General features: G+C 40.9%; 2 protein-coding genes across 7 annotated transcripts; one reads left to right on the top strand and one right to left on the bottom strand.

Moving 5' to 3' along the window:
- Positions 1 to 338: 338 nt before the first annotated feature.
- Positions 339 to 7,027, bottom strand: tex9 (testis expressed 9). 4 transcript variants are annotated; one of them, XM_058629529.1, is made up of 12 exons: positions 6,505 to 6,635; positions 5,756 to 5,862; positions 3,840 to 3,903; positions 3,652 to 3,728; positions 3,224 to 3,266; positions 2,853 to 2,941; positions 2,640 to 2,752; positions 2,317 to 2,408; positions 1,431 to 1,604; positions 1,220 to 1,354; positions 905 to 1,039; positions 339 to 830 (listed from the first exon to the last, which is right to left on the bottom strand). In XM_058629529.1, the coding sequence occupies exons 1-12, from the start codon at positions 6,550 to 6,552 to the stop codon at positions 753 to 755; spliced, it is 1,155 nt and encodes a 384-aa protein (XP_058485512.1). In that variant the 5' UTR covers positions 6,553 to 6,635; the 3' UTR covers positions 339 to 752. The 4 variants fall into 4 exon arrangements, with proteins under 4 accessions (XP_058485512.1, XP_058485513.1, XP_058485514.1 ...); XM_058629530.1 differs by lacking the exon at positions 6,505 to 6,635 and adding an exon at positions 6,935 to 7,027 and having other exon boundaries at positions 341 to 830; XM_058629531.1 differs by lacking the exon at positions 6,505 to 6,635 and adding an exon at positions 5,975 to 6,027 and having other exon boundaries at positions 341 to 830.
- A 74-nt stretch (positions 7,028 to 7,101) lies between these two features.
- On the top strand, positions 7,102 to 22,186 carry LOC131459545 (DNA-binding protein RFX7-like). Of its 3 annotated transcripts, XM_058629491.1 has the most exons (10): positions 7,102 to 7,262; positions 8,480 to 8,513; positions 12,715 to 12,806; positions 12,946 to 13,068; positions 13,652 to 13,768; positions 14,565 to 14,649; positions 14,787 to 14,991; positions 15,110 to 15,384; positions 16,112 to 20,207; positions 20,258 to 22,186. In XM_058629491.1, exons 1-9 carry the CDS (start codon positions 7,102 to 7,104, stop codon positions 19,406 to 19,408), a joined length of 4,389 nt encoding a protein of 1,462 aa, XP_058485474.1. In that variant the 3' UTR covers positions 19,409 to 20,207; positions 20,258 to 22,186. The 3 variants fall into 3 exon arrangements, with proteins under 3 accessions (XP_058485474.1, XP_058485473.1, XP_058485472.1); XM_058629490.1 differs by lacking the exons at positions 7,102 to 7,262; positions 8,480 to 8,513; positions 12,715 to 12,806; positions 12,946 to 13,068; positions 13,652 to 13,768 and having other exon boundaries at positions 14,096 to 14,649; positions 16,112 to 20,132; positions 20,271 to 22,186; XM_058629489.1 differs by lacking the exons at positions 7,102 to 7,262; positions 8,480 to 8,513; positions 12,715 to 12,806; positions 12,946 to 13,068; positions 13,652 to 13,768 and having other exon boundaries at positions 14,096 to 14,649; positions 16,112 to 20,195; positions 20,271 to 22,186.
- Positions 22,187 to 22,845: the final 659 nt, after the last annotated feature.

Raw genomic sequence — 22,845 nt, 5'->3', positions numbered from 1 at the left:
TCATAAAGACACGGGAAGGTGTTTCATCATGTGTCAAACGCTGTGGATGTAAACACTGTAACATACTCTTTTATTACAACTAGAGGAGTGAAGTGATGAAAGTAAATGTGAGGAGGAAACGTTTGAAGGACTAAAATGTAAAGAGACTTTGACAAAGTGACTGTTTCCTGTTGTTAGGAGCCACAGACGTGATGAGGATGAAACACAGAGCAGCTGCAGTGAGTGAGTGAATCCTCACTATTCACAATGACAAAATAAAAGCATATTCTAATCATTTAAATATATTTGAATGAACAACACAAACATCTTTTTGTACAGATTTTATTTATGAGCAAACAGTGAAAAAAGCATCTGTGACCCTGAATCCACCAGAGACGACGACGACAACAACCTCTGCATGTAGACGAGCAGAGCCGGGAATCAAACCCACAACCTTTCAGGTGAAAGACGACTCGTGGACCACAGAGGTCGTACCTGTTTGTTCCAGATCTGACGAGGATTTTCTCACACAAATACATTTAACACACTTTCAAAGATCCCTGTGATAAAAATCTCGTCCTTAAACATGGTTCCTCTCATCATTTTAAATCTGGTGGCTGCACTTCTAATGTCATTACTTTTCCACAAATAATGAGAGATCATTTTATAAATCCAACAAACTACAGTTCTTTCATTCATGATATCCAAGTCCTCTTCATCTGAAGGTCAAAGGGTCAAAGGTTGCAGCCCTGATTTAAGCCGAATCTCAGTGTTTATGAGTTGCTCCAGTCCAGCGCCTTCATGAACTCGTCTTCTGTGAACGACAACATCTTTGCCGCTTCAAAGTGCATCTGCACACAAACACACAAACCTGTGTTACATGAAAAACAGTTCAAAAATGAGTGAACGTCTGAACTACACTCACCTTCTGTCTTTTGAGAAGATCGATGAGCTTGAGCTGTTTCTTAAATCCCATAATGAGTTCAGCTTTGTGTTTTTTTAACATTCTGTTTTCAGCGAGGACATTTTCTTTACTCTGGTTTTCCTCCTTCATCTTGTCCTGATTTAACAAAAGGAGGTGGAGCCAATATCTGTGAGTTCACGTTTGTTACAACTTCGCCTCAAACAACAGAAATCACGGTTCTTACTCTCAATGATACATCTGTCAGTGTCTGTGGTTATGTGGTGACTGTGCTTCAGTGTCAGTGGTGTCTGTGGTGTCTGTGGTGCAGTGACTGACCTTGTTGATGTGTGTGATCTTGCTGAGTTGAGTCTTTGTCCTCTCCACCTCCTCCAGAGCTCTGTTCAGACGAACCTCCATGCTGCTGTGAGCAGACGCTGCTTGTTTGCTGGATCGGTTCAGATTTTCTATTTCCTGCAGGAGCAGAAACACGTGGAGCTCATGAACAGTCGACGATTGTTGTTCACAGGTGAGAACATGACAGTCAAACCTTGTTTAAAGCAGACACTTGTGTTTGAAGAGCCTCAGATTTCTTTGCAGACTCCTCGGCTAAAGCTTTGTGCTTCTCCATCTGTGTTTGCTGGACGTTGGTGGTCTTCTGTAATCTGGATCGATCCTCTTCTAGATCCTTCACTTTAGCTCTGAGTTTAGCATTTTCATCTTCCTGCAACAACACAGCACTCGCGTCACATCTTTCAAACCTTTACTATAAAGTGAGTCAAACTATCACAATAATCATTTGTAATTTATTATTAATGAATGCAGCTGCAACTTTATCAGAGTATCAAGTACCAACGCGTGTTTCTATTCTAACAGAACTGGACGTGAGAGCTGAGATCATGACGGTAAAAGTGCAAACATCTGAGTAAGTAAGAAGCTTCCCTGAGATAAACTTCAATAAAAACGTGTCCCACAGAGGGTTTAGTTTGGACGAGGCAGAGACAAGTCTCCAACATCCGGCTGAGACTGAAGGAGACCAGTGTCTTAAAAAGCTTAGTGTCTGAGTCTCAGCGAGATTAAAATGTGAACTTCTGTCCACACATTTTCTCAGATATTTACAATGATTGACAGACTGAATAATGGCACCGTCAAAAGATTTGTTTACAAAAACCATGGTTGTTGGTTTTTACCTCAGAAGGTTTCATTCAAGTGTTAAAATCAATGTGAAGGACAATGACTAACACGTCCTGTACCAGCTGAAAGACCGTGTCTTCAAAATGTAAGCAGGGATTTAAAAGATGAAAAAGAAACCACCAGTGTTTGTAAAGTTTATGTGCGTTTATGTGTATCTCATGTGATATCTTCATGCACACACACACACACAAACTCTCTTAGTACTACAATGTAGTTCTATTATTGTAATTGTTCAAATTGACCTTCTTATAATATTCACATGAGAGTTGATCCACTTCTTCCTGCAAAATCCGTATTTTTGCCTTGAAAACCCGTGTTTGAGCTTCAGAAACGCCTGAAACGCAATAATCAACATATTCAGATTAATTTTGTTAATCCAGCATTTGTTAATTTTCAGGACTGATCAGTGTCACATTTACAGATTTCTCAGTAAAGGTCAAAAGGTTTTAAAGTTATTCATTATCATTTAAGTGATCAATACTATTGTTATTTGTTTGCTTTCATAACTATTTGCACATATTTGAATGAATGAATGAATTATGAATGAACGAACATTCATGTTCACCTGATGCTACTGTGTCATGATCATCCAGAACATGTTCGTTCATCTTCTCCTCGATGTTCCTGATGGTGTTTGACAGAAAGTCTTGTGCAGCTTCTCCACACATGTCTGTGCTTCTGTCATCAACATGAACAACATGTAACAAACGTCAGTCACAGTGTAACCAACTCTCTGAACAGATAACAGTGTAACACAATAACACATTTACAAACTCACTGGGATTGACACTCAGACTTTTTCCCTGGTCTTCTCGCATGCACGTGTTGTGATGATGATGATGATGATGATGTCACTCTGTTCCTGCTCTACACCTCACACACACACAAATAACAAAGTCAAAGAGTACAAACATTACACACACACACACAGAGTAAAGTAGTTATATAAAAACATGATGCAGCACCTTCAGAGACTCCTGCACACACACACACACACACACACACACACACACACACACACACACACACACACAGAGTAAAGTAGTTATATAAAAACATGATGCAGCACATTCAGAGACTCCTGCACACACACACACACACACACACACACACAGAGTAAAGTAGTTATATAAAAACATGATGCAGTACCTTCAGAGACTCCTGCACACTGCACTGTTGTGACGTCATTGTCCTGTAGGTGAAGACTTTAATTTAATCCTGTGCTTCTATTATCACACTTCACACTCTCATATGTATGTGTGTGTGTGTGTGTGTAGGTTTTTCTTTGAGCGTTATTTGATATCTTGAGATAAGAGATCTTCATTTAGAAGTTTCCTTCTGGAGATGAGATTTTCCTCAGCTGCAGTTAAACCAGCAAAGAGACGTGTTCTCTGGTGTTTGACAGACTGAGTCAGGAATCATCATTTAGCAGTGAGTGTTTGAGACACAGTAACTCAGGTAGAACAGTGTTGTGGTCACCGAGAGAACATGTTCTTAGTTTAATATCGAGACTTTTGAAGATCGAGCCAACTGTTTTATAACATGCTTGACTCTCAGGTTGTAATGATGATGATTACCTTGAATCCTCTTCATCTTGAAAGTCTGTGAGCAGAAGTGTGGACAGAGGCGTGGACAGAACTTCACTCTGTTCTCTCTAAAATACAGAAAACACCAGGAACCTGTTTCACTTGTAAAGTGTGAACATCAACGTTCTACAGGTCTGATGTTCTAACTCTGCTGATGATGAACTCAGGAGATAACTCACCATCAGCTGCTCGGCCTCTTTGACCAGCTCTGCTGTTTTAGCTTCCAGCTCTGCATTCATGAGTCTGATGGAAATCATAAACATGTGTTTCAACGTTACAGCAACAAAACATTTAATCATTGAATGAATTTGTTACTGGGAATGATTTTTCACTACATACTGATACATTATAAACACTGACACATTATAAACACTGACACAAATACAAAATAAACACTGATACATCATAAACACTGACACATTATAAACACTGATACATCATAAACACTGACACATTATAAACACTGATAGATTATAAACACTGATACATCATAAACACTGACACATTATAAACACTGATAGATTATAAACACTGACACATTATAAACACTGATAGATTATAAACACTGACACATTATAAACACTGACACATTATAAACACTGATAGATTATAAACACTGATAGATTATAAACACTGACACATTATAAACACTGATACATTATGAACACTGACACATTATAAACACTGATACATTATAAACACTGACACATTATAAACACTGACACATTATAAACACTGATAGATTATAAACACTGACACATTATAAACACTGATACATTATGAACACTGACACATTATAAACACTGATACATTATAAACACTGACACATTATAAACACTGACACATTATAAACACTGATACATTATGAACACTGACACATTATAAACTGATAGATTATAAACACTGACACATTATAAACACTGACACATTATAAACACTGATAGATTATAAACACTGACACATTATAAACTGATAGATTATAAACACTGACACATTATAAACACTGACACATTATAAACACTGATAGATTATAAACACTGACACATTATAAACACTGACACATTATAAACACTGACACATTATAAACACTGATAGATTATAAACACTGACACATTATAAACACTGACACATTATAAACACTGACACATTATAAACACTGATAGATTATAAACACTGACACATTATAAACACTGATAGATTATAAACACGGACACATTATAAACACTGACACATTATAAACACTGATAGATTATAAACACTGATAGATTATAAACACTGACACATTATAAACACTGATACATTATGAACACTGACACATTATAAACACTGACACATTATAAACACTGACACATTATAAACACTGATAGATTATAAACACTGACACATTATAAACACTGATACATTATGAACACTGACACATTATAAACACTGACACATTATAAACACTGACACATTATAAACACTGACACATTATAAACACTGATACATTATGAACACTGACACATTATAAACTGATAGATTATAAACACTGACACACTATAAACACTGACACATTATAAACACTGACACATTATAAACACTGACACATTATAAACACTGATAGATTATAAACACTGACACATTATAAACACTGATACATTATGAACACTGACACATTATAAACACTGATACATTATGAACACTGACACATTATAAACACTGACACATTATAAACACTGATAGATTATAAACACTGACACATTATAAACACTGACACATTATAAACACTGATACATTATGAACACTGACACATTATAAACACTGACACATTATAAACACTGATACATTATAAACACTGACACATTATAAACACTGACACATTATAAACACTGATACATTATGAACACTGACACATTATAAACTGATAGATTATAAACACTGATAGATTATAAACACTGATACATATGTTCCACACAGGCTTCATGTCAGGTGGTTCTGGATCTGGATCAGTCTTTTATCCTCAGTAATTAAATTGTGTTAGATGGAGCGTCTGCTGGTGAGTCTTTGGATCAGAGACATTATCAGAGACAATCACAGAACACAGTCTTGGTCTTACTTGTATTGTTGTTCCTGAGCAAAAAAGTCCGGAGTTTGTTTTGTTGTGAGATTGGAAACAGATTTAGTCTTCTCTGTCTTTGAGCTGGACGGTGGACGTCTCTTTGTCTAAACAACCCAACAACACAGAATAACAAAGAGAATTACAGTATATCATTATTTAACATTATTTTACAAATGCTTTATATTTGTATTTCTCATTGTTGTGACAGTGATAAACCTGGAGCTACGGGATCCTTAGCTTTCTCTGATGGAAACTAATGAGCAGCTGTGTTTGACTGTGTTTGACTGTGTATAACTGTGTTTAACTGTTTTTAACTGTGTTTAACTGTTTTTGACTGTGTTTGACTGTGTTTAACTGTGTTTGACTGTGTTTAACCGTGTTTGACTGTGTTTAACCGTGTTTGACCGTGTTTAACTGTTTTTAACTGTGTTTAACTGTTTTTAACTGTGTTTAACTGTTTTTAACTGTGTTTGACTGTGTTTAACCGTGTTTGACCGTGTTTGACTGTGTTTAACTGTGTTTGACTGTGTTTAACCGTGTTTGACCGTGTTTGACTGTGTTTAACTGTGTTTGACTGTGATTAACTGTGTTTAACTGTGTTTAACATAAACATGAACATAAACATGAACACAAACATGAACATAAACATGAACATAAACATAAACATGAACATAAACATAAACATAAACATGAACATGAACATGAACATGAACACGAACATAAACAGAGAGATTGACGATACGAACCAGCGGAACCAGTGACTGACGCTTTTTTACCGAACTTCTTTCAGCCATGACTGAAACACAAGGAGAAAGGCGCGAGACAACACACAGCTGGTTGCTTAGCAACTGCTCTGACTGCAGTACGGTAGCCCATAAAAGACATTCAAAGTGTGTGTGCACACGCGCGCGTGCGGGTGTCTGGTCTCCATGAGGACTACTGGTCTACAGAGAGAGGTAACGCGCACACACACGCGGCGCGCGCTTCTGTAATGTCTATGTTGACATGTTTTGATGCAGAGACGTCAGTGCGCATGCGTCATCCCGCAGCCTGCCCTCGCTGTGCACATGCAGAGAAATCCCAGAAGTCTCAGCGGGGGGGCAGCGCCGAGCCGAGCCGAGCCGAGCCAGAGCGCTCACTCACTGTTTATACACACACAGACACACACACACACACCAGTGACAGACAGAGGAGAGCGATGTGGGATGAGGAGGAGGAGGAGGAAGAAGAAGAACAAGCTCGGCGTCTGTCCCGTTAGCATCACCGCGTCCTTCCGTCTGTTCCGTCTATGTTGTTTAATCACAACAGGAAACTGAACCCGTCCACACCGGCGGCCTGCTGCGATGGCCGAGGCGGACTCTCAGCACCAGGACCAGGACCAGGACCCTCAGCACCAGGAGCAGCGGGAGCAGGTGGAACGCGGGGCGGGGAACCTGTCCGCTCTGCCTGGTCTACAGAGCGCCGAGGCCACCGCTCTGCAGACCAGGATCAAGACCTCCATCTGGTGAGGAGCTGCTCACACACACACACACACACACACATACACTGACTGTACTGAACAATAACAGATACAGTGCACGTGTATATTTAACTAAACATGTATTTAGTCACAGGTGTGTGTGTGTGTGTTCTAGTATAAATATTAAATGGTGATTCTCAGAGTCGAACTGAATCTTTGTGTCTCTACATCTTGAATCTGAAGTGATGATATATGAGCGTATGTTAGTAATTACACTGTCAGCACGTTTATATGTGAAGGGATTTACTGTTGTTACCTGCTGATTTCATTTATACCTGAGCAACACCTGAATGACTGTCTCTCAGAGTGTCTCAGCGTTAAATGTGTCTCACAAACAGCTTAAAGACGCTCCATCAGCTTCTTAGTTACACTCGTCACGGCTTAGAGTCGTCTCGTGATTGTGACCTGTCCGGTGTGAGGACAGGTCACATGGTGTGACCTGTCCTTCTGTCTCACAGTCTGTCTCACAGTCAACAACAACCCGACCTGTCTAAGATTAAGATTTAGAGCTGGAAACTCACTCCTGTTTGATGCTGAACGTCCACTCTCACTGTCTCACCTACAGCGTCCACGGTTCTGTCCATTTGTCTTCTTTGCTCTTCATCCACAGAGGTTTATTTACTCCTCTGTCGTTCACGGTTACTTCCATCATAAGAATGAACTTTGAAGAATAAACAGTATTTATAATTATAATGAACATTAATGCTATTTCAGTTTTTGACACATTGGTGAGACCAGACTTTCTCACACTCTCAACACTGTACTTCCATACATTATTATAATAATAATTATTATTGTTATTATTATTATGTAGGCAGAAAATGACCTTTGAACTTTGAATTAGGCCTTAACGCTGTGTAAATGATGTATAAATTCTCCAGAATCATCAGTTCACGTGAACATTTGAAGCTTAATCTCAAACCTCTAATCTGATGACGTGTGGACGGTCAGTGGACAGAACAGGTGTGAGGTTTCTCATGACGTCTCATTACCGTGGCTTTAATGGTTGGACGTCTTCTGTCCGAGACAATGTTCGCTCGGTGCTCGGCGTCATGACGACATGTGTTGGAAAGACGAGCTGAGAGATGCTGAAGCTCGTCATGCCAAACATTCCTGTGCTTTATAAATAAATTCTCTTTAGACTCTGAGTGCTCGTGTTACACCGGCTTCATTCTAATTCATGCTCTGTCTCTGTTTTACAGCAAATCTGTTCAATCCCAAGTGGAAAACATTCTGGTGAGTTGTAGAAATCATCTTCTCTGTTAAATATTATGGGATATATGACAGGTTTCCACATGTTTTCTAATATTTTTATGTAATTTCATACAAATGTAAAAACAAGTGAAGACTCATGAAAGTCAAATATTAAAACATGGTTTCAGTATTTTTAAAATCCTCGCCTACTAAGGTGTCTGAGTTTAGGAAACAGACAAACGCTCATCACATGGTTCAATAAATAAGTTTGAATTCTGCATCAATGACTTATGAATGAGTGTGAGGCTCACTCTAAAGGTCAAAGCTATTTAAGGGTTTAAGGTTACTTAAATTATAAAATTGTCATGTGAATTATAGTCAGTTTAGAATACAGTGTTAATTATAGTCACAGTCATTTCTGAATGTTTTTTATCTGAGTCATATTCTCCTCATCCTGACATCCACACGCTCCATTTACAGCCGTACAATATCAGACATGGGGGGGGGGGGGGCGTTCGTGGGTCCTGGTGGGTCCTGGTGGGTCAGGGTTCCATCACTGACTATATGTACATATATGTGTATGTGCATGTATATGTATGTATATGAATGTGTATGTGTATATGTATGTATGTGTATGTATGTATATATATATATATATATATATATATATATATATATATATATACATAAAAAGGGTGCTGTATATCTGTATATTTTTATTTTTTCTACATCTTCTACATTTTCTTAATATTTTTTATACTCTGTATAGATTTTAATTTGAGGTCTACTTTTATACTTTTATACTTTTATATTTATACTTAAGTTTGTGTTTCTGTCTCCTACAACTGACTCGTAGAACCCGCACAAGATTTCCAATGTGCCTGGACGATCTGTTTAAGCACAAATGGCAAATAAAAACCTTGAACCTTGAACCTTGACAGTTTGGATGTAGGTCAGGACAGAGCAGGTCTGACCCTGGACACATGCAGGCCAAAATATCTTCAACTGGATTAGGCTGTGTGGAGGTTCTGAGGATCTTCTCACCAAACCCATCTCCTCATGTAGGTTTAAGGGTTTAAGGTTCAAGGAAAGCAGGACTTCAAATTCAATTAGTAAAACAAAAAACCTCCTTTACATTCCGACATTCTGACCCCAGACTGATGATATGAAACATGTTTGACCCTAAAGAAAAGTTCAAAAACCTAGATAAATTACAGCTCCTCACGCACTAATATAAAGACAGGCACCACCTGTCTATATACGCAGTGTATATCTATGTACATATATACAGTATATATGTATATATATATGTATATATATACATAAAAAGGGTGCTGTATATCTGTATATTTTTATTTTTTCTACATCTTCTACATTTTCTTAATATTTTTTATACTCTGTATAGATTTTAATTTGAGGTCTACTTTTATACTTTTATACTTTTATATTTATACTTAAGTTTGTGTTTCTGTCTCCTACAACTGACTCGTAGAACCCGCACAAGATTTCCAATGTGCCTGGACGATCTGTTTAAGCACAAATGGCAAATAAAAACCTTGAACCTTGAACCTTGACAGTTTGGATGTAGGTCAGGACAGAGCAGGTCTGACCCTGGACACATGCAGGCCAAAATATCTTCAACTGGATTAGGCTGTGTGGAGGTTCTGAGGATCTTCTCACCAAACCCATCTCCTCATGTAGGTTTAAGGGTTTAAGGTTCAAGGAAAGCAGGACTTCAAATTCAATTAGTAAAACAAAAAACCTCCTTTACATTCCGACATTCTGACCCCAGACTGATGATATGAAACATGTTTGACCCTAAAGAAAAGTTCAAAAACCTAGATAAATTACAGCTCCTCACGCACTAATATAAAGACAGGCACCACCTGTCTATATACGCAGTGTATATCTATGTACATATATACAGTATATATGTATATATATATGTATATATATACATTTATATATTAATATATATAAATGTGTATATATATATACTGTGTATAAAGACAGGTGCTGCCTCACAACAAGACAAGAAGTGTTTAAATCCCACTTGAAGCCGACAGAGTGTGGAGTTGGCATCTTCACTCTCTCTGTGCTGAGCTCAGTCCATGACATGGCTGTCTGTGCATTCTGTGTGTGTATATATACATACATATACATATCTATAGATGTATATATATATCTGTAGATATGTATATAAAACGGGCAGACTGCCATGGCACTGGTCTGAGTCTGGTGTGTTTGTGTTTAAAACCTTCGTTTACTGTGTGTTTATTTGCAGTCTAACAGTCTAAATGTTTAACTGAACATAGACATTAGCTGGACCTTATGAAACGTGTCTATATATACAGTATATATATATATATGTATGTATATATACTGTATATATATATACACTGTATATATAATGTATGATGTCATGATGTTAATACAGAGTTTATTCCATCCCTGCTTTGCCTTTCACAAAAGAAAGAAAAAAAAAAGAACTTGTAACCTTCAGAGGTTTTTCTTCCGTCCTCATAAATCTGATTGTTTTCTCTGTCTTAGCTCAAACTAATGTGCTGATTCACAGTAATGTTTATAAGTAAAACTTTACAGACGACCACACGCTGAAAGAAAATAGTATTTTGATGTATAAAGATGAAGTTCTGCGTTTACAGGTTCCATAATTCAATATTCTTTGAGTTTCAATATAGTTAAATAACTTTGAATCCAGAAATGTTAGTTTTGTAAGACATTACATCACATATCAGAACCTGAATTACACAGACTACACTGTTTATTCTCCTCACTCTAATAAATAAGATTTTACACTTTCACTATAAACAGATGTTATGTTTAGATCATTTTATCAAACCACTGTAATAAATAAGATTTTACACTTTCACTATAAACAGATGTTATGTTTAGATCATTTTATCAAACCACTGTAATAAATAAGATTTTACACTTTCACTATAAACAGATGTTATGTTTAGATCATTTTATCAAACTACTGTAATAAATAAGATTTTACACTTTCACTATAAACAGATGTTATGTTTAGATCATTTTATCAAACCACTGTAATAAATAAGATTTTACACTTTCACTATAAACAGATGTTATGTTTAGATCATTTTATCAAACCACTGTAATAAATAAGATTTTACACTTTCACTATAAACAGATGTTATGTTTAGATCATTTTATCAAACTACTGTAATAAATAAGATTTTACACTTTCACTATAAACAGATGTTATGTTTAGATCATTTTATCAAACTACTGTAATAAATAAGATTTTACACTTTCACTATAAACAGATGTTATGTTTAGATCATTTTATCAAACTACTGTAATAAATAAGATTTTACACTTTCACTATAAACAGATGTTATGTTTAGATCATTTTATCAAACTAAAACAAACACAAAGAGCTTTGTCAGCTGACACTGAAGGAAAAACACAGGTGTCAATAATCCAATTAACCACAGCTGAGTTCCATTTAGCTTCCATGCTGTCTCACTGTCCTGACTGTCTCACTGTCTGACTGCTGAAAGTGAACAGAGCTGTTGTTAATGAGATCAGTGATACTCTGGTAAAACATGTCTGAATGAGAGTCTGTCTGCCTGTCTGTGTGTCTGTCTGTCTGTGTGTCTGCACACAAATGTCCCGCACTGCACAAGTGTCAGTCTCACATTACACACTCTGCACAAAACTGTCTGTCTGTCTGTGTCTGTATTGCTCTGCCTGTCTGTGTGTCTGTCTGTCTGTCTGTCTGTGTGTCATATCTATGTAACAGACTTCTATTCAAGTTAACAGACTGTCGTGCACTCTGCTGATGTCACTGTTTTAAACAGTTCATGTTCTCCTGCTTCATCGTCCACATGAGGGTCGCGGGGTCACAGTTCACCAGTCAAACAACCGTCCACTCTCACACCTGAGTCAATACACAGTGTCCAAGTGACCTAATCCCCATAGTGTATGTTTGGGGACCGTGGGAGGAAGCTGGAGAAAACCCACACACACACACACACACACACACACTGGGAGAACATGTGACCTCCTGCAGAAAGACCCTCGTTCTGACCGGGGCTTGAACCGTGTGACCTCGTGACCTCGTGACCTTGTGAGCAGATAATCATCAGATGAATCAGTAGTTAAGGTTCAGTCTTCTAGCACGTGGTGTGAATGTGAATGAATGTGATATTTATATTTAGTTCCTGTTGTAAAAGTGTGTTTTATTTTGTTTCCACAGCAAGATGTTGAGAAGTTCTCAGACATCGAGAAACTCTACCTCTACCTTAAGTTGCCTTCTGGTCCCAGCAGCAGCTGCTGCTCCGAGAAAAGGTAACAACTGAAGTGTAAATAAAGATGAGAAACACTGTCGTATGTGATGAATCATGAGAACACTTAGTTCTCATGTTGTTCTTTCTTTTTCCGACTGGAAAATTCATTGCTGTAAATAATGTTTTTCAATAATCCTCAGTGAGCAGAGCGCGCTGTCGTCCAGCCGCACTCAGCAGATGCACGCGTTCAACTGGATACGCAATCATTTAGAGGAATATCCAGAGACGTCTCTGCCCAAACAGGAAGTCTACGATGAATACAAGTAAGTTTACACTTTGAACCACAATCATTGAGATCATTCATGTGCAGTTGAAGTGACAGCGTACATGTAGAGCAGTTTGACAGCCTGTGTCTCTCTGTGCTTCAGCCTCAGTATAAATAGCTGCTGCAGGAATGAGAATCACAGCAGCATGTGTTGGTAATATTAGAATGGAAAGTCTGAGTGTGTTATGTAAGTTTCTTTTTAACTCCAGCACAACATAAATACTGTGGCCTCTAGAAATATCGGCGCCGTTAGAACAAACAGGTGAAACTGTGTGTGTTTATGATGAAGAAGAAGAAGAAGAAGAAGAAGGAACCACAACACAATCGACTCACTTTATTCATCACTTTAACGACCCTCGTGTGGCGGTTACAGCAGTAGACAATGAATGGATGAGTGAATGAGTGAGTGGGTGATGCAGAGGGGAAGTGCCGCAGCAGGTCATTGTTCCCTGATGTTTAACCTGTTATTTTATATTTATATTTATCCACAAACAAAAATTCTAAATAAGGGAAATCATTGGAGACTTTATTTATACTTTATTTTAAGAGTTCATTTCTTCTTCCTCATGTGTTTGTTTCAGGGGCTTCTGTGATAATCTCAACTATCCTCCACTGAGCGCCGCTGACTTTGGCAAAATGATGAAAAACGTCTTCCCCAACATGAAGGCGCGTCGACTCGGCATGAGAGGGAAATCTAAATATCCTTTAGTGGACTGTGATGGTCTGTCTGTGTCTGTCTGTCTGTGTGTCTCTGTGTCTGTCTGTGTCTGTGTGTGTGTGTGTGTGTGTGTGTGCGCTCACAGATCACCTGCTGCTGCAGTTAAATATAGATGTGAAATAGAATAAAGTGCCACTGCTTCAGAGCCAGAGGAAGTCGCTGTGATCTCCACTTTCAAGATTTACTCCATTTATGTGTTTTACAGTGTCTATCATAAGTATTCACCCCCTTGGATGTTTTACCCTTTTATTGCTTTCATAAATCAATCATAGTCAATAAAATGTGGCTTCTTTATATAATTGTGTTTATTAACATTACTTTATAGAAATCTCTTTTCACTTTGACATTAAAGAGTTTTTTCCAATACATTTTTGTGTGAAAAAAGCAACATCCAAGGGGGTGAATACTTATGATAGGCGCTGTATGTGATTTATTTATAACTGTTATATATAAACAAACGTCTGTACCATTCAAACGGTTACACGCACCGAATGTCTCTCTGTCTGTCTGTGTCTCTGTCTGTCTGTGTCTGTATCGATGTGTTTACATCTCATGTTGCCTGGCAACCTTCCTGCGCCTCACACAGGGAACAGTATTGTTCCAGGAGCAGAGTCAGTGTGTGAGGAGTGTGATGAAAACCTCTGTGCTGCCACTGCATACACACAAACGCTCCCTCAGTGTCAGAAGGAGGACGCAGCATAAAATAATCAAGTTGCAGTTTGAAGTCGAACTTATTTCCTGTCTAATAATGTGTTGTTGTCTTAACAACAGTTTACATATTGTTACAGTGGATTAAGGAAGAGACCGTTTGTTCACATGCCAGCGTTACCTTCTCTGGATCTCCTGAAAAGTGCAGAAGGAGTGAGTATTTCACACTCGTCTGTGTCTCTGTCTGTGTGTGTGTAAACCTCCTGTGTTCTGTGTGTGTGTGTGTGTGTGTGTGTGTGTGTGTGTGTGTGTGTGTGTAAACCTTGTGTGTTCCGTGTGTGCGTGTACAGTGTGATGTCCTGGAGTCTCCGGCTCAGCTGAGCAGCATAAAGGAGGAGGTGCGGTTTGCAGCATGTGACCTGGTGTGTGAGTGGGCTCAGAAGGTTCTGAAGCGTCACTTTGACTCTGTGGAAGATCTCGCTCGCTTCCTCATCGACAGCCATTACATCAGCAACAAGTCTCTGGCTGCTCTCACGATTGTGACTGGAACAACAGGTAAACACTGACATGTAGTGGTGAATGTCTGTTACTGCACTGAAGCTGCCTCTAAACCAGACTTTTACACAGACCTTTGTTAGTGAATAATGGAAGTTTTTGTGTTTGATTCCTGCAGAGGTGAAGACCCCACAGTCGGTCTCAGCGTTCATTCCCACGGCTGAGGCTCATTCCTTTCAGCCTCAGGTGTCGAACCTGTCGTCACCTTCTGTCGATGCAAAGCAGCAGCTTCAGAGAAAGATCCAGAGGAAGCAGCAGCAGCAAGAACAGAAGCTGCACTCTCCTTCACCAGGAGACGAGCAAAGCAAGAGGGATGACGACAGTAGCCCCGCCCCTCACTCACCACCTCCGTCCATAGGCATCACGGTTGCTGCTGTACCGAGTCCCATCATGGTGAGTCAACACCACGGATTATTCTTTAGTTTCTTCATAGTCATTGAAGTGACCGACACCTAATGGAGGAGACGAGGTGAACACGTCTTCCTACCAAACTCAAGCACGTCCACTGACCCACAGCTAACTAAACAGACATGATAGGACGCTCCAGAATCACTGGATCAGAAGTCAAATCTAAAACTGTCCACAAACCTTAAGCTTTATTTAATGTTGGCAGTACCACACTGTCATGTGACGAGGCTGAGACTGCGGCCTGCAAACTGGTTCAGTGTAAATGCATCAGTGTCTTATTTACAGCTGAGGTGATAAAAGAGCTAAAAGACCATAATGGACTGATAATGACACAAAAGTAGCATTGGTCCATCCATCCATCCAACCATCCATTCATCCAACCATCCATTCATCCAACCATCCATTCATCTTCTATGGTTTTATCCTCCACATGAGGGTGATGTGTAGGTGTGCCAAACTCAGCTGACAGGGTGAAAGGTCACAGATGGACAGATGGTCAGAACCAGGTAAATGTGCTATACATTCAGACCTTCTTATAAAATCACTAACATTAACATTGTTTAGTGGATGGATTTGACATAAACCTGAGTCCAGTTCCACGATGTTACAGATAATTCTACCAACAATCCATCAAATCATCAGACACAGAAAAAACCTTGACATTTAAACCTGTTACTCAAAGACAGTCTTGTCTCATGTTGTCTGTCCTCAGGAACACAGAAGCAGACAGCTGCTGTCCCAGAGTCCTCTGACCACAGTGGAGAGCAAAGTGCTGCCCGTCAACTTCCAGATGGTGACACAGTCAGTTCAGCCGGTGAAGCAGAGTCCAAGAACCCTGCAGAACATTCTGCCCACTTCAGCTCGCCAGCGTTACGCTCAGATTCTGCCCAAACCTTTGAGCACAACTACCATCGCTCTGCACTCTCCCTCTGCCATGATCATCGCCAACAGCCCCATCAAAACTGTGATGACCACGTGTCACGTCAGCCCGCTCAGTTTGGTCAAGATGACCTCCATTTCTCTGGCCCCCAGCAGCAGCAGCAGCAGCAGCAGCAGCAGCAGCAGCTTCAGCAGCAGCAGCAGCAGCAGCAGCAGCAGCACACCCCTGACTAACAGCACTCTGCGCTCGGCCTCTGCAGGTGTCAGCAGTTCTGCAGCTGCAGAGGACGAGGGCTCCAGTCTAAACATAAGGAGTAGTTCTGCAGTCCCCAGTTTAGCAGCAGCAGTCAGCAGCAGTCGTCACAGTGTGGATGTTGAGATGGAAGTGGAAGCGATTCATAAAAACAGCCAAATACAAAGTCCCAGCCGTCTCATTTTGACTGAAGGACAAACAACGAGTAGATGTGGAGCTGCTGCACAGAGAGCGGCCAGTGTTCCCATCCCTCACAGCAGAGGCTTCTTAGGTCTGGAGGAAATATCTGTTTGTAAACACACAGCAGCTGTTAACAGCAATAATAACACTCTGCACCCGACTGCCTCCCCTCAAAACACCAGCACTGCTCCTTTACTGAGCACCAGTGGAGACAACAGTAACGCGGCATCAGCAAAGCAAGGGTTCTTATCCATTAAGAGCCTCAGGAAACGCTCGGGTCTCAGTCCAGATCTTTCACCGGTCAAAAGGGTTTTCATGCCCCAGCAGACAGCAGGGGGCGCTGCTGGTCTTGGATATGGCGTCAGAAAGACGGCGGGTTACGTCTCAAAGGCAGGAGGTCCAGTTCGACCTGAAAGTGCACCAGCGAGCAGGGAGGTGGAAGCCTGGACCGCTCACACACTCTGCACCTCCTCTTTCAGAAGCAGTGGATTTTACTCTGTTGCTAAAACACAGAATTCCATCCTGAGAAAAAACACCGGCACTGTTGTGGAAACTAGCAGCTCCGTCAGTCACGTGTTACCACGGCAACAGCAGGGACCAGAGAACCCCGGCCTCCACAAACATCCAGGAGACTCAGCCACAGGAAACCTGGACGCAGCTCAGAGCTACACTCAGTTCAGCACTGCTACTGCTACTGCTGCTGCTACTGCTGCTACTGCTACTGCTGCTGCTACTGCTGCTGCTGCTGATGCTGATGATGATGATGAGCCCTTAGAGTTTCTGAGTCAGGCTTCATCGTGCAGTCAAATGCCTCTGCAGACAGACATGGATTACTTCCACTTTGACGATGACGTCACTCAGGACAGCATCGTGGAGGAGCTGGTGCAGATGGAGGAGCAGATGAAACTCAACAGGCTGCGGGAGTTTGGTGTCTCTGTGCCGGACAACATCATGTCCACTAACCAGTCCACGGCAGCTTTCTATCATCCTGCAAACAGCAGCTGTAACCTCATCCAAACTCCCACGCCCACGTCAGAGATGATGGGAGGAGCTCCGGGCCTCAGCGGGGAGAGTCCTTGCTCCCGCATGGCCTCCACCACTCCTGTGGACAGCGCACTGGGCAGCAGTCGTCACACTCCGGTCGGGACTCCGCTGTCGGGCTGCAGCAGCACGGTGCCTCCCAGTCCCGTGGAGTGCAGGAATCCGTTTGCATTCACACCCATCAACTCCAGCATCACTGGTTTCCATGACGACAGCACCGTCTCCAGCAGCCCCGTCAAACCCATGCAGAGGCCGATGGCGACGCACCCTGACAAGACCAGACTGGAGTGGATGAATAACAGCTACAGCAGCAGCAGCAGCAGCAGCAGCGGGAGTTTAACCAGGTCCAGCAGTGGGATGGGAATCCTGCCCAGTTATCAGAGTCTGACTGACGACCACTTTCAAAAACCTCACGCTTTCGCCGTCCCTCACGTGCGACACCATGACGGCAGCTTTGGTCGCTTGACTCCGGTGTCGCCGGTCGCTAACATGACTAAGCAGGAAGGCTTCGCTGTGCCCGCTCCTCTGGATAATAAAGCAATAAACAACGTGTCTGCTGCACATTTCCGATGTCGCAGTGTGAGTCCCGCCGTGCATCAGAGGAACTTCTGTGGAAACTCTGTGAACTCTGCGCTCAGTGGCCTCCGCTCAGCCGCGTCTCCCTTCAACACTCCTGTCACTCCTGAGCTGTTCACCATGAGCAGCATGGCCCAGCGCAGCCGCTCTGTGCCGCTCAACGTCATGATGCAGACGGAGGTGCTGCCCGCGCCGGGTCAGCAGTGCAGCAGCAACATCAGCAGCAACATCAGCAGCGTCCTGCTGAACAAGCTGGACGGCGACCATGACGACGCTTTACGAGGTCTGGCCGTCGGGAGTTTATCCTCCAGCTACAACGCACGTATGAACCTCACTCAGATTCTGGAGTCTGACCCCAGCCACCTTCTGATGACCTCTGACCCCACCAGGACCTGCAAGTTACTGATGGAAAATGCAGTTCACGAACAAATGATTCTCTCATCGAGTGACGAGGAGCAGCTGCAGGCACAGTCCATGCTCTTACGTCTCAACCATCATCAGCAGCAGCAAGGGCAGCAGCAGCAACAGCATCATCAGGAGCTGCACCATCAGCATCAGCAGCATCATCAGGAGCTGCAGCAGCAACAGCATCATCAGGAGCTGCAGCAACAGCATCAGCAGCATCACCAGGAGCTGCTGCAGCAGCAGCAACAGCATAATCAGGAGCTGCAGCAGCAGCATCATCATCAGGAGCTGCAGCAGCAGCATCAGCATAATCAGCAGCATCTGCAACAGCATCATCAGCATCAGCATCATCATCAGGAGCAGCAACAGCAGCTGGATTTCAGCAGCACGGTCAAAGACCTGCTGACAGACCACAGCCTCTCGGGTGGGCGTGGCCTGGTCGAGCAGGTGTCGGAGCTGACGGCAGGTGGAGCAGATTTCCTCTCTGCAAATATCAATGATCTGAATTCACTGGACACAAACCTGCTGTTTGATCCGAGCCAGCAGCAGCAGAGCCAGTATCCACAGTCCGGTCCTGAGGAGCTGTTTGAGCAGATCACAGGTGAGACACCACATCCAAGTGGACTGGACTGGTTCGAGAGCAAAGACCAGACCAGTGTTGGACTGATGGGCTGAGGACAGAGCTCTGTGTGTTCAGGCGTTTACATTTTATAAAGTTTAACCCCCAAGAGTTTGACCCAAGTGCATTTCCTCGTGGTAAAGAGAGGAAACTCTTTTAGTGTTCTGTCTTTGAAACAGAGCCATTATTATTGTCTTTGTATGAACAATAATGAAATCAATGACTCCGTCTCTTACAGCAATAATCATTTCTATCATTTTAAATCTGAGGCTTTATAGAAACATCGTCCTCGTCGTAGGAGCTTTAGGTGCTGGACTGTTTCCAGGACAATCGGATTTCATGTAAATGCATTTAAAATCATTGATGATACGTCGATCAGTGTGTTGGTGAACTAAAAATCAATGTTTTATCTAATCACAAACATAATAGTGGGACATGTGAATGATTATGTGATTATTATGTGACAGTTATTACACTTCCAGCTTGTACCTTTAAGAGACAAGTTACTGCCTTATTTTTACTAAAGTTAAGAAAAACATTCTGATTTAATCATGACTATAAAGTTCAAACGAATCCCTTTAATCTATTATGCAAAATCTGCTTCTGTGGATTGTTGAATCCAAAGAGATCGTATCATAGCAACACACACACACACACATGCGCGTGTGCAGTCTGGTGCACAGACGATCAACTCTCTCCTAAAAACATCTGTGCAAATATTTACGTCTCTGAAGCTTGCATGGTCAGGGTGAGAGGTCAGGGTGAGGGTCAGGGTGAGAGGTCAGGGTGAGGGTCAGGGGGAGAGGTCAGGGTGAGAGGTCAGGGTGAGGGTCAGGGTGAGAGGTCAGGGTGAGGGTCAGGGTGAGGGTCAGGGTGAGAGGTCAGGGTGAGGGTCAGTGTGAGAGGTCAGGGTGAGAGGTCAGGGTGAGGGTCAGGGTGAGAGGTCAGGGTCAGTGTGAGACTAAAGCTCTTTAAGGTTCCTGCTGTGGTGAAAAATAAGTTTGAAGGTTTTTGTCTGGAATGAAGAAGAAATCAAAGTGCACTGAGTTTCCTTTGGTCTGGATGAATCTTTCACTGCCTGTGTCACAGTTACTGATCAAAGAGTAAAAAGAGTTTAAAGAAAGAACCACGGACTTCCAAAGGTTTACGTCCAAACCAAAGACTTTTAAATCATCTGAAATAACTGCACTAACATCTTAGGTGTCTACAGTGAAGACATTGGTAATATTTGGAAAACATGTGTTTTTTAACAGAAAACTGTGTGTGTGTGTGTGTGTGTGTGTGTGTTGTTGGTCACGCTAACTTTATTTCTTGTACAGATTGTCTGTGTGTGTTTTTGTTTCATGGTTATTTATTTAGAACCTGTTGTTTGTACAGAACCTTTCAAACGTCCACTTTCCTCCTACAGACTGAAAACATTAGACCTGCAGGTATCTGTTCATCTTCTCTGTTGTGTAATTGTGTAGGAGGAAACGGTCTAATGATGTGACTTGCACTGTTGTGTTTAAAGTGTCCTAACATATAATAGAATCACTCTGTGTTGCAAACACATGTAGCTTGAGCTTGTTGTCGCAAACATTGTATTTATAGTTTTTAATATTTATGTCCATATATGCTGAGCCAGCTGTTTTTTGTTTAGGCTAACAAATCCTTTTATTTCATCTAACTGGAATTCTGTAGGAAATGTATCCTTTTAAAACGCTTTGCACAAAGATTAAATGACGAAATAACGATGAGCCGTGACATATAATAATATGAAGAGAACGTTGAATCTCACAGATTACAAAGTGTTTGACTTCTGTAACAGCAGATAATCCTCAGTAGAAGCTGATTTTGTTTTTAATGTGAAAACATGACTTCATTAGTTGTTTGTGTTTAATGTCGAGATGCACCATATTATCCACAGATAGGTCGTATATGTCGTATACATATATCGTATATATATTGTATATGTCGTATATATGTTGTATATGTCGTATACGTCTTATATATTGTATACATCGTATATGTCGTATACATCATATGTATTGAATACTTCGTATATATCATATATTGTATGTCGTATACATCATATATATCGTATATATTGTATATGTCATATACATCATATATAGTATGTGTCGTATAAGTCGTATATATTGTATACATCGTATATGTCGTATACATCATATGTATTGTATACGTCGTATATATCATATATTGTATATGTCGTATACATCGTATATGTCGTATACTTATATATCATATAAAGTCGTATACATCATATATGTCGTATACATTGTATATGTCGTATTCATATATATCATATATATCGTATACATCATATGTATTGTATACGTCGTATATATCATATATTGTATATGTCGTATACATCGTATATGTCGTATACATATATATCGTATATATCGTATATATTGTAGATGTCGTATATATCGGCAAACACACCAGGATCTGCGGATGTAACCAATGACGACTACATTAGGCTAAATAAGCCACTTCCTTGTTGACTTCTACAACTGGGTGAGGAAAGTTTATATCAACACCTGCTGTGACATAAATATGCAAAATATGATGTTAATTTCCCTCCAGAAGAGACTAAATAAACTTCGTGTGCTATATCAGTAAAACGTCCAGTAGGGTGCATCTCTAGTGAGATTCCTCTTTGCTTTGGAGCTGCCTTTCAGTGCAGGCTTGTTGCTGTGGTTCATTTATTTATTCATTGATTTATTTATTCTTCTTTGCATTTTAGCAAATGCTTTTGTAAGAGGAAGTGTTTGTTGGTACTGATTTTTAAAGATTTTTAAGGCTAATAAACATTTTTAAGTAGTCACGTATCCTGGAGTCAGAGTTTCTGTATTAACACAACGTGAATCACATCAACAACAGCAAGCGGCAACACACCTGTACCTGAGGAAGACCCGGTCCCTGAGGAAGACCCGGTCCCTGAGGAAGACCCGGTCCCTGGAGAAGACACTGACACTGTTACAGACAGTTCTGCAGACGTAGATTACTTTTGACAAAACATGAGAACATAAATGAAAGGAGGGCTTTCTAACTCACCAAGGAACTTCTCACTTCCACTCTCACAACCAATCTTTTAAAGCTTCTGCTTATGAGATGTGAAACTGACCTCTGACCTCTGACCCTGGACCCCCACAGCACCGGCCAGTTGATGCTTTACGGTTCAGGATATCGTGGTCATCATTGTTCAACGTTATCAGATGACATGTTGTGGACGGCAGCACAATCTCATCACTATCATCATTATCATTATCGTTGTTGTTGTTGTTGTTATTACAAAGTAATTCTAACATTATAAAACACAGCAACAGTGAAGCAAACACATGTGTTTTTATTAAATAATGAGTCATTTATACGTTTTTCAAGTTGAATTGTGACATCACAGACACAAATATTGTTGCTTTGGTCTCCTGAGACAAGAGGAGGAGGAAGAGGAGGAACAAGAGGAGGAGGAGTTCCAGGAGGAGGAGGA

The sequence above is a fragment of the Solea solea genome, chromosome 5 (genome assembly GCF_958295425.1).
Source record: "Solea solea chromosome 5, fSolSol10.1, whole genome shotgun sequence".
Classification (NCBI taxonomy): Eukaryota; Metazoa; Chordata; class Actinopteri; order Pleuronectiformes; family Soleidae; genus Solea; species Solea solea.
Note: the sequence above shows the minus strand (reverse complement) of the source record. Positions and strands in the feature narration are given on the sequence as shown.